Below are 13,403 nucleotides of genomic sequence, written 5' to 3' on the forward strand. Positions count from 1 at the left end.
CAGCACCAGCATTACCTCTGGCCTGTCCTTTTTCCTACCTGCAAACAGGACCATGCATGCAGCCAGTGCCCTGCAAACAGGCAGGTTTCTGTAGGGCCAGGGTGAGTGCACAAAGGTTGGGATGAGATCTGTGAGCACTGACAGGGAAAAGACATGGGACAGGGAAATACCTCCCAGGAGGAAAATCTCCAGGAAGCAGAGATATGATCAGGGAATGAGAGGAACTGAAAATGAGAAACGTTGTGGGAGGGAGAATTCAGAAATCTCCCTATGATCCCCTCCAGTGCAGACCCCTTCCCCTCAGCAAGCCCCTTGCCTCCTGTCCCACGCAGCAAAGCCTCTGCCCTCAGGGCTGTGGGGTCCAAGGCGTGAACCACCTCCTCTGCAGCCAGAGCTCCAGCAGAGCCGTGCTGCAGCTCTCCAGCTGTGTGTCCATGTCCCTCTGCAGAGCACAGGGCTGAGAGGACACTGAACTTGTGTGTCCTTCCATGCAGGTGTTTCCATGGGAACAAGTGTCCCAGCTTTCCTCTCAGCTGTGGGGCTGTGGGCAATGCAGTCTGGGCATCCCAGGAATGAGCTGAATCTCCCTTACCCAAATGCCATCATTAGGACCCTTGGGTATCTCCTTCAGGTATCCTTCCAAGCAGTGAAATTCTCTCCAGGATGCAAAGCTGTCCTATAGCATCTTGGTGTTATCTGAAAGCGCCACGTAGAAGCACAGACATGCTATGACAGAGAAAATGCTGTTGGGTTGGTGAAATGAGCCATGTGTGTCCTTGGCTAGAAGTGGGGTGCTGAGGCCTTGACAAAGGATGAGACATTTAGTGGTCTGTGGTGGATACTTTTGCTCTCAGCAGTGCCTGGTGGTTTTCAAGGGTAACATGGGCACGTGATCATCCTCCATCTCAGAAAGGTGCAAGCCCAGAGAAACTGGGAACTCAACAGAGAGACAGACCAGCTCCCCTCACTCTGCACTAACCCACAAGCAATCGTCTTGCCTCGCAGAACTCGCTGTGTTCTCCCTGAGGGCAGCAAATATGCTGAGGGTTTCTGACATCCAAGAATACTCGCCAGGGGAGGTTGGGGGGCAGCTGTAAAAACCCTAGAACTCTTGAACTGCCGTTACCATTCCCGTTCTTTAGCACTGGCAGTGCAGATGCTGGCGGGCCATTCTGCATTAGCAGTGGTTTCAAAGGACAAAGTTGAACACCAGGACTGGTCCCTGCCCCTACCCACTTCTGCACAGTGCGGCTGACTTATCAAGAGCCGATGGGCAGATTCCTTGTGTCTTCATCGCACACACAGCCACCACAAGCCAGGGCTCCAGGCACAGAGCATCAGGAAGGTCTCCTAGAAAAAGAAAAGGCTGTCTGCGTGTAGCAGGTGGAGGGTCTATGGGAAATGGCTTTGATTGTTGTCAGAGAAGTCTCCCCTAACTTGTCACTGTCTTTTTCTCCTATGATAATGCCCAGGCAGCAAATGTCCAACGGCAGCTCCATCACCCAGTTCCTCCTCCTGGCATTCATGGACACACGGGAGGTGCAGCTCTTGCACTTCTGGCTCTTCCTGGGCATCTACCTGGCTGCCCTCCTGGGCAATGGCCTCATCATCACTGCCATAGCCTGTGACCACCGCCTCCACACCCCCATGTACTTTTTCCTCCTCAACCTCTCCCTTCTCGACCTGGGCTCCATCTCCACCACTGTCCCTAAACCCATGGCCAATTTCCTGTGGGACACCAGGGCCATCTCCTATGCAGGATGTGCTGCACAAGTCTTTCTGTTTCTCTTTTTGATGTCAGCAGAGTATTGTCTTCTCACCATCATGGCATACGACCGCTACATTGCCATCTGCAGACCCCTGCACTACGGGACCTTCCTGGGCAGCAGAGCTTGTGTCCACATGGCAGCAGCTGCTTGGGGTACTTGTTTCTTCTATGCTGTGCTGCACACTGCCAATACATTTTCCATACCCCTCTGCCATGGCAATGCCCTGGACCAGTTCTTCTGTGAAATCCCCCAGATCCTCAAGCTCTCCTGCTCCGAATCCTACCTCAGGGAAGTTTGGCTTCTTGTGGTTAGTGCTTTTCTTTTTTTAGGATGTTTTGTTTTAATTGTGCTCTCCTATGTGCAGATCTTCATGGCCGTGCTGGGGATTCCCTCTCAGCAGGGACGGCACAAAGCCTTTTCCACGTGCCTTCCTCATCTTCTTGTGGTCTCCCTGTTGGTCAGCACTGGCACATTTGCCTGCCTGAAGCCTCCATCCATCTCCTCTCCATCCCTGGACCTGGTGATGGCAGTTCTGTACTCAGTGGTTCCTCCAGCGGTGAACCCCCTCATCTACAGCATGAGGAACAAGGAGCTCAAGGATGCAGTGTGGATACTGATAATGGATGTTTTTCTGAAGGAACAAACTTCTTCTACATAGCAGTTATAATATAACTCATTACAGGCCCAGCCTGTCTTCTGTGTTTTTTGTTATTTGTGGTGGTTTTTTACTTGTGAGAATGTTGTCTTCCCGTTCTAATTCACTCTCTGCTTTTCTTTTCTGACCGAGAGGCTGTGTAAATGAGGAGCTGTGCTTTCTCTATGTTTAAACAAAATAAAGGGCCCTTCAGTGACTTTTTTTTTTCCTCAGATCATTCCTCCAAGGCCATTTTGGAGCTGCAGGGACAGTTCGTGTGTGCAGAGTTGGAGGGGACAAGAGTCCCGGCATGGCAGCACTGCCAGGAGCACCAGCGCTTGCTCTTCCAGGGCTCTTCTCTTTCCACTTCCACACTCCCTTTCTGATCCCTTGTATTGGTGTAAGGCCTGAGCGCTCTGGCAGCTTGGTCGCAGTCCTGCTGCATGGTAGTCCTGTGACCGCAGGCAGGGACAGGTAATGGGCACTTCTGTGACAGGGCTGGCCTCCATAACAGCGTTTCCATAAAGAAAGGTGATCTACTGAGGGCAGTGCCTGAAGGCTTAGGTCTTCTTTCAAAGTTGCTGTCAAGAACAAGATCAAGAAAGTGCCCTGTTGAGGAAAACACCAGTGAACAGCTAAAGTGTGTGAGTGTGCAGGGTGGGGGAACGCAGCAGTGTCCCTTGCACAGCCAGGCCTCCAGGGACAGACTTGAAGCACCAGCAGAGCAGGGGCTAGTCTGTGACCGTGTTTGCTGGACACCCTGGGCAAGGTGCCCCAGGACAATCCTCACAGACCAGCCCCTTGCAACCACCATTCCCACCACTAGCATCTCACTCCAGCTCGGAGAGGTTGTTTGTCCTTCCATGGAGGGACACTGAATGACTAGGTCAGAAGTCCATGTTTGCATTGTTCAGAGGAGACTTAAGCATGCACATCGTGTGCGTGTGGGGAGATGAACCCGAGTGAGCACAAATGACAGCGATTCCTAGAGGTGCCATGAAGGCCAGAGGGACAGACAGTGCCTCGAGGCCAATTCCCTTTGAGAGTAACGTCCCCTGGAAACCAACCACCTGAATGCAGCACTGGGATGTGCTTCTGTGAACCGAGGTCCCTGTGTCCACTCCTCACACCATGGGGCATCTCAGAGAGGTGCAGAGCAGGGCGATACACCACAGGGCTGAGGTGCCTCCCAGTCTCTGGGAGTGGCAAGAGGAGGCCAGAGAGTCACCATGCCTGGTGCAGTGCACTGCCTCCGCATGTGCAAGGTAAGGACTCATGCCTCTGAACACCCCTGTGTGCATGAGGAGTGCATGAGGCCAGCTGAGGTGTGGACACCTCACAGGGCCCTGCCATTTCTGCGTATGACTCCAGGAACAAACCCCACTGTCCCAGTGAGATTCATCTCACTTACCTTGGAAGGGTTCATTGCAAGTGCTCCTGTCTGCTCACGTCACCCTTTCTGGATTGTGCCCCGAAATGTGTCAGAGCAATCAGAGAGGTTCTGGGGTCCTTGGAAAAGGCAGACATCAGACCTTTCTTCAAGAAGGGCAAGAAGGAGGATTGGGAGAATTACAGGCTGGTCAGCCTCTCCTCAGCCCCTGGGAAGGTGATGGGCAAATACTCCTACAGCCATTTCCAGGTACTTGTAGGACAAGAAAGGGACTGCGTAAGCTGTATGGGTCAGGGAACAAAGGGGATGTTTTGTACCTGGACCTTAGCAAAGGTTTTGTCATGGTCTCCCACAGCCTCTTTACAGCCAGATTGGTGATATCTGGGCTGAAGGAATGGATGATGCAGTGGGTGGGAAGTTGGCTGGTGGATCAAGCCCAAATGTCATCAGTGGTAGAGTCCTCCTGGCGGCCACTTACCAGTGGCATCCCTCAGCACAAGCACTTGGGCCAACGCTGTTGAATGTCTCTATTAACTGCCTGTACAATGTGACCGAGTGCCTTTTCAGCTCCTTTGTGGATGGTGCCAAACCGGGCAGAGCCCTTGAGCGACCTCATCTGGTTAATGCTGCCTTGAGCAGGACAGCCGGACAGGATGATGTTCAGGGGTCTCTTCCAACCTGAGTTATTCTATGATTCAACGAATCTTTTCCTTGGAGAGCTTTCTGAAGACAGAATAGAGAAAGAAGAAAAAACAGAGAGGCAGAAGTAGAGATATAATATGCTCCAATATAAATACACCAGTTCCTCTGACAAACATTTCTACACTCAAACCATTGGTAGGAAATCTATGAGATAAATGTGATGAAACAAGCTTACTTTTATCTGCTCAAGTACTGTGCCACAAGGAGGGTGATGGTTGGGTATGGTATCACATGGTCAGTTGTGTCTCGGGAACTCATAATCCAGTAGGAAGCCAATGGTTGTGAAGGGGCCTGTGAGGTCACTTCTGCCTCTGGAGGTGATAGGCCAACAGCAGGAATGTGCCTGGGAAAGGGACTGTGAGGTCACTTCTTGCTGAAACAGCTGATAGCTCATCCCTTGACTCATGGTGGGGGTATGTGCTTTTAAGCTCACATCTGCCAGGGTCTCTGACAGGCCAGCAGAAGGCACCTGGTTGGCACATTGCCTGGGACATCCCCTCTGCCGAAGGACCTAGGCTCGCTCCAGGAAGGGGGCTTACATTTTGGTTGTCCTGTCTCTTCTGCCTGAGTACAGGATGGGACAGCAGCAGGCACGCAGCTTAGTCTTCTCTATCCGAGAAGCTGAAAGGCTGGCAGCCTTGGGAGATCATGGTGAGGTTACTTGTGTGTGGTCAGGTGACAGGCCAGCAGAAGGCTGATGGGTTGGGATGCCTGCTGGAAGGGTTGTTTCCCAGATGGTGGAGCTCTCCTTGGAGGTAGGAAACAGCAGGAGAGAGAAACACTGCTACACAGTGCAGCTTGGAAGGTGGAGATAGGGCATGAGGAGGAAGAAATGTCACTCAAAGGGTAGTGCTGTGGTACATGAAGTCCTCCAGAAGGAGTATGAGATCAGTCCATGTCTTTGTGTTTCAAGGAACAGAGTGTGAGGGTGGACAGATTTCAGTGAATGTATGGAAATGTCGGGGTGAGAGCAAAGTGAGGAAGTGAGATGGGTGTCTGCAGCCTGCAGGGCAAAAGAAGCAGCTGTGGGACAGCGTAGGACAACCTGTGGTGGAGATGGCAAAAAGCACTGGCAAGGCTGGAAGTTACCAAGAGAACCCCAGGCTTTTTCTTCTTGGTTTGGCAATTGTCTGTGCCACGAAGGCCTATGAGGAGCCATGTTGTCCTAAGGCACTGGGGCCTCACTGCCTCCTTGCACACCCCCAGTAGGGCTGGGAACTCTCATAGCGTTGTCCTTCCCTCAGCACCACACACCCCACATCCCACTGCCCCAGGAAGAGCCCTGCGCACTGTGTGAAGGACAGGATCTGCCTTCCCCGGGGCTGGGGGTCAGAGCTTGGCCTTTCTGCTTCATAGAACAAAGCCAGGGTTTTCTCAGCATCTCAGCTGCCTGCACAGTGCCTTTGCCTACCTGTCATCATGGCCTCCAATTGTCTGCTCTAACGAGTCCCTTGGGAGGCTTTGTCAGTAATGGCCCTCAGTGGGGCTCATTAATGCTTCAAGGTACTTTGGGTTTGGCTTTTGGTGTTGACTCTTTGAGAGGTTTGTGCAATCTCCTCTAAGTACCTGAGGTTCAAGGACTCGGCACCAAATGCCCCATGGGGCTCATTAAAATAAAGCAAGCCCTAACGAGCCATGTCTCTTCCTGTAATTTTCTTCAAGTCTTCAAGAGTTGTACAGATAACATGAGCTGTTTCCTAGTGTACATATAGAGAAAGATTTCAAAGAGCTTCTAATAAATATGAGGTTTTAATTTCAAGGCTGTATTTGATTACTTTTCAGTTTAGAGAAGAGGTGATGGCAGCATTCTCCAATAGATCTTGATCCAGGGTCTCTCCTAAGGAGGTCTGCACTGGCAGGGGAACCTGTCCCTTGAGGTCTGACACAGTATGGACACCCTCCCACCTCACCTCCCCAACCCCACCATTTCTCTCATTGCCCACCTGTGTCTTTTCCTTACATCAGACTTCTCCTCTGCAGTCTGCAGCTGGATGGTACAGCTCCTTTGTGCCAACTCCCACCTGCTTTTCTTAGAGAACTGGCTGCACACAGGCACAGATTGTTTTTCCTATTGGCAAGCAAAGAAATATAATGCATTAAAAAATTTTATCCACAATAAAACACACCCTGCAACCACATGCTTACTACAAGCTGCCGCTAATGAGGTTGCCTTTCCACAAGGGATAATCTTCTGAGAAATGTTTTAGGAAGGTAGATAGAACAAGGTAGATATTTGGACAGTTAAGGAGTTGGCTAGAGAGACAAATAGGCTACTTAATGGCAGGGTAAGCTTTTAACTCCCTGCTGTCAAAGCAGCAGCTGGATGGGTGACAGGAATGTGAATGAACAAAGAGTAAGGGGAGGAGAAAACCGTAGCATAATGGAGAGTGCCTTTGTCTAGACAGTCTGCTGGAAGGATGACTTTAGAAATGGTCACTGTATCAGGACAGGTGCAAATATATGAAAGACTAGAGAAATTAAATACACCGTAGAACCGGCAGAATAGTGGTAAAGAAGTTACACTGGAAGATCAATATGTCCTTTGAATATCCCTTTTGAAATGTCATGGGATTGGTAGAGGTCTCTTGTGAGTGAGGACAAGCAAGTGTTGCACCCATCTTTGAAAGAGGCCAAAAGTGCAACCGCAGGCACCTCAGGCTGTACAAGGTCACGTTGGTGAGGGGCGTGCCATGAATGAGAGTCTTCTTGGGTGAAATTTCTGGGCACCCAGATGAGATGAATGTGTCCAAGAACCATCAGCATGGACTTACCAAAGGTTAATCATGCCTCACCACCCTGACTTCCTTCATGATGAAGGAAATGCATTTGTGCGTGAGGGGAGAAGTGTGGCCATCATTCACCTCAGCTTAGGCCAGACTTTTGGCATGGTCTCCCTCAATATTCCCGTACCCAAGTTTGGCCATTACAGTCTGGATGGGCAGACAAACAGGTGGGTGAAAGACCAGTTGGATGATGAGGCTGAGAGAGCAGCGGTGAAGGGGTCACACCCTACCTGGAGGCCAATGGGACGTCCTGGGGCATTATGGGGCAGCACAGGGGACTTTCCTGGGCCCTTTGCAGTTTACCATCACTATCCATGGCCCGGAGGAGGCAACACTCACCACATTTCCCAATGACACTAAATGGGGAGGAACATTCCTGTGCCTTAGGGAAGCCGTTCAGGGGAGACATGACAGGCGGGAGGACTGTCCTGTCAGGAACTTCAGGGAATAGATGAAGGACAAAGGCCGGGTGTACTGGTTTTGGCTGGGATAGAGTTAAATTACTTCATAGTAGCTTGTATGGGGCTGTGTTTTGGATTTGTGATGAGAACAGTGTTGATAACACAGGGATGTTTTAGTTACTGCTGAGCAGTGCTTGTACAGCATCAAGGCCTTTTCTGCTTCTCACACCGCCCCACCAGCGAGTAGGCTGGGGGTGCACAAAAAGTGGTGAGGGGACACAGTACAGCTGACCCCAAGTGATGAAAGGAATACTCCAGACCATATGACATCATGCTCAGCAATAAAAGTGGGTGGTGGTGGGGGATGGGGGTTGGCAGGGGGGCTGCTGCTTGGGGATTGGCTGGACATCAGTCGGTTGGTGGTGAGCAATTGTTTTCATTTGCATCACTTGTTTTTCTTGGGTTTTCTTTTCCTCTCTCTGTTCCTGCTGTTACACTGCTGATTCTCTCCCCCATCCCACTGGGGATGTAGAGGGGGAGTGAGCAAGCAACTCTGTGGGTGCTTATTTCCGGGCCGGGGTCAATCCACAACTAACTTCTAGCACAGTGTCATTCTTTCCAGCCTTTCCTTTGACCCCCACACACAAGCTCCCACCTAACCTGTTGCATGTCCAAGGAGGAGCTCCACATATTGGAGCTTCCCGTTCATCACACAGGACATCCCCCCTCATCGTCTTCCCTGTCGCTCTCGCCTAAATATGCTGTATCTCCATCCACCACAGAAGCCGTGGAAGCTGTCCTTCCCCATCTCAGCTCTTACTCCACTGAGGTTACAGCTTTCTGATGGCACACAGGGCTCCAGCTCCTCTTGTCTGTGCCCCAGGCTGTGGGCTTTGGTGCACATTTGGGCTGCAGCCCCTCAGCTGGGGCACCAGGGCCAAGGGCAGACTTGTCACATGGGATGCTGGTACCCAGAGCCTGGGACCCCTTGTGTGAAAAGGCTTTGCTTCCCAGCAGAGGAGTGCTGGAGTGGATGGCAGGTGGCAAGATAATGATGAACGAGGTTCCCACAACGAGGGCAAAAGCTGCAGTCCCCATGCCAGAGAGAAACAGGCCTGGGCTGTGCAGTCCTGGCAGGAGAGGGGTTTGCTGTCCCAGGTGACTCTGCAGCACTGTGGGACCTGTGACAGAGGTAAAGCTGATCTCCAAGAAGGAAAAGCTGCTGCTGAGAAAGTCCCTGTGGGAATTTCTATCCAGCCACACTGTGAATATCATGCTGGGGGCCAGCCGGCTAGCTAGCAGCTCTGCAGAGAAAGACCTTGGGGTCCCGGAGGAGAACTACAGAATCACAGAATGATGTAATGGTTCACGTTGGAAGGCACCTCTGGAGGTCGTCTGGTCCAACCTCCCTGCTCAAGCAGGGCCACCTAGAGCCAGTTTTCCAAGACCGTGCCCAGATGGCTTTTAGTATCTCCAAGGATGGAGAGTCCACAAGCTGAGCATGAGCCAGCAATGCACCCTGACGGCAGAGGCCAACAGCCTCCTGGGCTGCATTAGGAAAAGCATTGCTGACAGATGGAGGGAGGTGATCCTTCCCCTCTTCTCAGCACTGGTGAGGTCCCACCTGGAGTGCTGTGTCCAGTACTGGGCTTCCCAGTACAGAAAAGCTGTTGACCTACTACAGCAAGTCCAGAAAAGGGCCACAAAGCTGCTTTAAGGGACTGGAGAATCTTTCGTAGGAGGAAAGTCTGAGAGAGCTGGGACTGTTCAGCCTAGACAAGAAAAGGCTTGGGGGGGCTCTTATTAATGAGTGTAAATACTTGATGGGATGGGGCAAAGAAGACAAGGGAGCCAAGCTCTTCTCAGTAGTTCCCAGTGGCAAGACAAGGGGTGATGGACACAGCCATAGACTCATGAAATTCCATCTGAACACAAGAAAGCACTTTTTGCCCGTTAGGGTGGGCAGACACTGAAGAGGTTGCCCAGAGAAGGTGTGGAGTCTCCATCCATGAGACTATTTTAAACCTACCTAGACAAAGTCCTAGACAAAGTCCTGCTGTAGCTGTCCCAGCCTCAGATGGTCATTGCACTGGATGATCTCCACAGATCCCTATCAATCTCAATGATTTTGTGATTCTGTGAGTGTAAAGGAAAAAAGTAAGGCATAAAGGAATGAACAACACATTGCCTTGACTGCAAATACTGTGGGAGGACTGCAAATACATTCCCGTGGAGAGGACCCGTGCTGGAGCAGAGGAAAAATGTAAGGAGGAAGGAGCAGCAGAAATGTTAGGTACTGACCATAACCCCCCATTCCCAATCCCCCTGCTCCTCTCCAGGTTTGGATGGGTAGAAGAATTGGGAATGGAGTAACTTGAGCATGGGAAAAAGGGGAGTGGGGGCTAGGGAATGGTCTTTAATATTTTTGTCATAGTTTCTCACCTTCTAAATCTATTTTAATTGGCAATAAATTAAACTGATCTTCCACAAGTCAACTCTTCTTTGCCCACAAAGAGGGGCTGAGAGTGCTGGGATTATGAGAAATCCCTCAGAGCCAAACACTGGAGCAAGAAGCTAGGCCAGTTGGTGGCCTCTCAGTCAATGGAGATTTTTCAAACTTTGTGGGAAGAGGGCCGTGAGCACCTCATCTAGCTGGCACTGTTTGAGAACGGGCTTGGCTGGCAGTCCAGCTGTGGCAAAATCAATGGGACGTAGTGTGTGATGAGTGTCAGTGTGAAACTAGCTTCCTTTTTGTTGATAATGGCAGTGGAGTTGGGTATCCCTGAGCCCCAGAGGAGGCCAGAGGTGACCATGCAGCAAAGGTCACTCCTCAGGACTGGAGTGTATGGCCAGAGGTGGAAATGTCCGGGGTGTGGGACCAGCCTGGGACAGTCATTCTGGGACAGCTTCCCCTGGGTTCCTGGGTCCCCCAGGGAACATGGCACAGATTGGGCTCCTCTCTTCTGCACCTTTGATGCCTTGCTTCCTTCACCATGACACCTGCCTCTGTACTATGTGCCCCCCTGCACACTGCACCCTGCTGTGTGCCCCCACCCTGCACACTCACACAGCTTAGCTCTACACTGGCGTTTTCCTCTCCTGGGCACTTTCTAACCAAGCCCAACCCCTCTTCCTCATTCCCCAATACAACACTCCAGTCCGGCCTGGCCCCATGGCAGTGCCCACCGCAGGGTGCTACAGAGCTCTGAGCACTCACAGCACAGCCCCAGCCCCTCTGAAGGGCACAGCAGCTCTTGGGGGACAGAGGAGGGTCAGCCTCCCCATCAGCCCCAGGGCTGGGGCACGAGGAGACAGAGGACAGTGCCTCCCTGTGTCCCCTGGTCCTGTCCCCAGGAGATCCCTATTGCCAACTGCTGGCAGCCCCTCTGTCCCATGTCCTCTCCCCAGCACAAGGCTCCTGCCCTGGGACTCCTCTGGCTGCTCCTGCTGCCCCAGTGACAGAGCAGCCTGTCCCAAGCTGCTGCATGCAGAAATAAGTTTCTCTGTGTCATCAGTTTCCCCCTGGAAGTAGAGAATTTTGCCTTTGCTCTTCTGCAGGGATCATCCATGCCTCTAGAGAGCCTTTCCCCAGGGGACTGTGTGTGTGCTGGCCTGATCGGATGCTTCTGCCCCCTTCCCATGCTCCCTGCAGGGCCCAAGCTGGTGGTGCTGCTCTGCAGAGCCAGCAGGCTGTGGTGCATGAGAGCCACGGGGAGACAGTCCCAGGAAGATCCCTGCTGATCATCACCATTTCCAGGGGCACTGGCACCCACAAGTGAACGCTCTGTCCAGGTCTCCTTGCCTAATGCATCACCCCATGCCCTCGTCACCTTAGCCCATTGAGAACCCAAGCACAGCAGCATGGTGTCACGGGGGCAATTTCTTCATTCTGTTCCTGATCTCAGCTCTGGAAGAAGAGCACAACCTGTAGACAGTTGCACTGAGAAAACCTCCTTTTATGACAGAGATCTGACATGGGTGGCCAGCTATACCATCGTGCCAGACACATCTACAAAGACCTCTGGGTCAGACAGACTGGGCTCATGCCTCTGAAGAAGCAGAAGGGATACAGACATTGCTGGGAAATATGATCATCACAGAAAAAATACTCAAAGCAGAGGAGGTTTCCCAGATACATTGGATATCACTTGTGAAGTGACATGTGAAGAGCTTATTGCTGCTGAAAGAAAACGGATTGAATGAGCTTCTTCAGTGCATCTTTGAGCTCCTGGTTCCTCATGCTATAGATGAAGGGGTTCACTGCTGGAGGAACCACTGAGTACAGAACAGCCACCACCACATCGAGGGATGGGGAGGAGATGGAGGGGGGCCTCAGGTAGGCAAATAGGTCAGTACTGAGAAACAGAGAGACCACAGTCAGGTGAGGGAGGCACGTGGAAAAAGCTTTGTGCCCTCCCTGCTCAGAGGGGATCCTCAGCACAGCCCTGAAGATCTGCACATACGACAGCACAATGAAAACAAAACACACACGTGCTAAAAAGACAGAAAACACAACAATCCTGAATTCCTTGAGGTAGGTGTGTGAGCAGGAGAGCTTGAGGATCTGGGGGATTTCACAGAAGAACTGGTCCAGGGCATTGCCCTTGCAGAGGGGTAGTGAAAATGTATTGGCCGTGTGCAGTACAGCATGGAGAAACCCACTGCCCCAGGCAGCTGCTGCCATGCAGACACAGGCTCTGCTGCCCAGGAGGGTCCCGTAGTGCAGAGGTTTGCAGATGGACAGGTAACGGTCATATGCCATTACTGTGAGGAGACAATACTCTGCTGTGATCAAGAATAGGAAGAAAAAGACTTGTGCAGCACATTCTGCACAGGAGATGGCCCTTATGTCCCACAGGGAATTGGCCATGGATTTGGGGACAGTGATGGAGATGCATCCCAGGTCAAGAACAGAGAGATTCAGGAGGAAGAAGTACATGGGGGTGTGGAGGCGGTGGTCGCAGGCTATGACTGTGATGATGAGGCCGTTGCCCAGGAGGGCAGCCAGGTAGATGCCTAGGAAGAGCCAGAAGTGCAAGAGCTGCAGCTCCTGCGTGTCTGCAAATGCCAGGAGGAGGAACTGGGTGATGGAGCTGCTGTTGGACATCTGCTGCCTCTGGGTGTGGAGCACTGAACAAGGAGGAAAGGACAGTGACAAGTTAGGGGAGACTTCTCTGAGGGAAATCAAAGCCATTTCCATACTGTGCACTCTCTGGCACTGTTCCATTTCTAGGAGAACTTCATTCAGCTCTGTGGCTGGAGCTCTGGGTGGTGCTGGCTGAGTGTGCCAGGATGAGCAGGACCTCTGCCCGCTGGCTGCCATGGACTCAGCCCTGCTCTGCAGCTGTGGGTTCCTGGGAGTGGTGTGGGCAGTCCTGGTGGTTGAATTTGTCAGATAAATCTGCTCCTCATGCAAAAGGGCTTGTCAGTATCTGCACTCCCATTGCTAAGAAACCACAATCACAAAAGTGTTTGAGAGAGAGAGGGTTTTTCACAGCTCTCTCCCATCTCAGCTGGAGATTCTCTTGATTTCCAGAAACCCTCATCATCTCTGCTGCACGCAGGGAGAGCAAAGGGAGTCCTGCGAGGCCAGAGGATTGCCTGTGGGTTAGTGCAGAGTGAGGGGAGCTGGTCTGTCCCTCTGTCTTGTTCCCAGCTGCCCTCTGCTTGTCCCTTTCTGAGACAGAGGGTAATCACACTCACATGTTAACCTCAAAAGACACC

The 13,403-nt window shown here is 51.9% G+C and overlaps 2 protein-coding genes across 2 annotated transcripts; one reads left to right on the forward strand and one right to left on the reverse strand.

Annotated features, from left to right (window-relative positions):
- The first annotated feature begins 1,479 nt into the window (after positions 1 to 1,479).
- LOC140645820 (olfactory receptor 14A16-like) lies at positions 1,480 to 2,427 on the forward strand. The gene has a single exon (XM_072849287.1). The coding sequence runs from the start codon at positions 1,480 to 1,482 to the stop codon at positions 2,425 to 2,427; it is 948 nt and encodes a 315-aa protein (XP_072705388.1).
- A 9,423-nt stretch (positions 2,428 to 11,850) lies between these two features.
- On the reverse strand, positions 11,851 to 12,786 carry LOC140645821 (olfactory receptor 14J1-like). Its single transcript, XM_072849288.1, has one exon. It carries the CDS (start codon positions 12,784 to 12,786, stop codon positions 11,851 to 11,853), a length of 936 nt encoding a protein of 311 aa, XP_072705389.1.
- Positions 12,787 to 13,403: the final 617 nt, after the last annotated feature.

Source organism: Ciconia boyciana, unplaced genomic scaffold (assembly GCF_034638445.1).
Source record: "Ciconia boyciana unplaced genomic scaffold, ASM3463844v1 HiC_scaffold_39, whole genome shotgun sequence".
Taxonomy (NCBI): Eukaryota; Metazoa; Chordata; class Aves; order Ciconiiformes; family Ciconiidae; genus Ciconia; species Ciconia boyciana.

Bases quoted from the DNA above. Each gene is read 5' to 3' on its own strand.
- LOC140645820 (XM_072849287.1), top strand. From the start codon at position 1,480: ATGTCCAACGGCAGCTCCATCACCCAGTTCCTCCTCCTGGCATTCATG.
- LOC140645821 (XM_072849288.1), bottom strand. From the start codon at position 12,786: ATGTCCAACAGCAGCTCCATCACCCAGTTCCTCCTCCTGGCATTTGCA.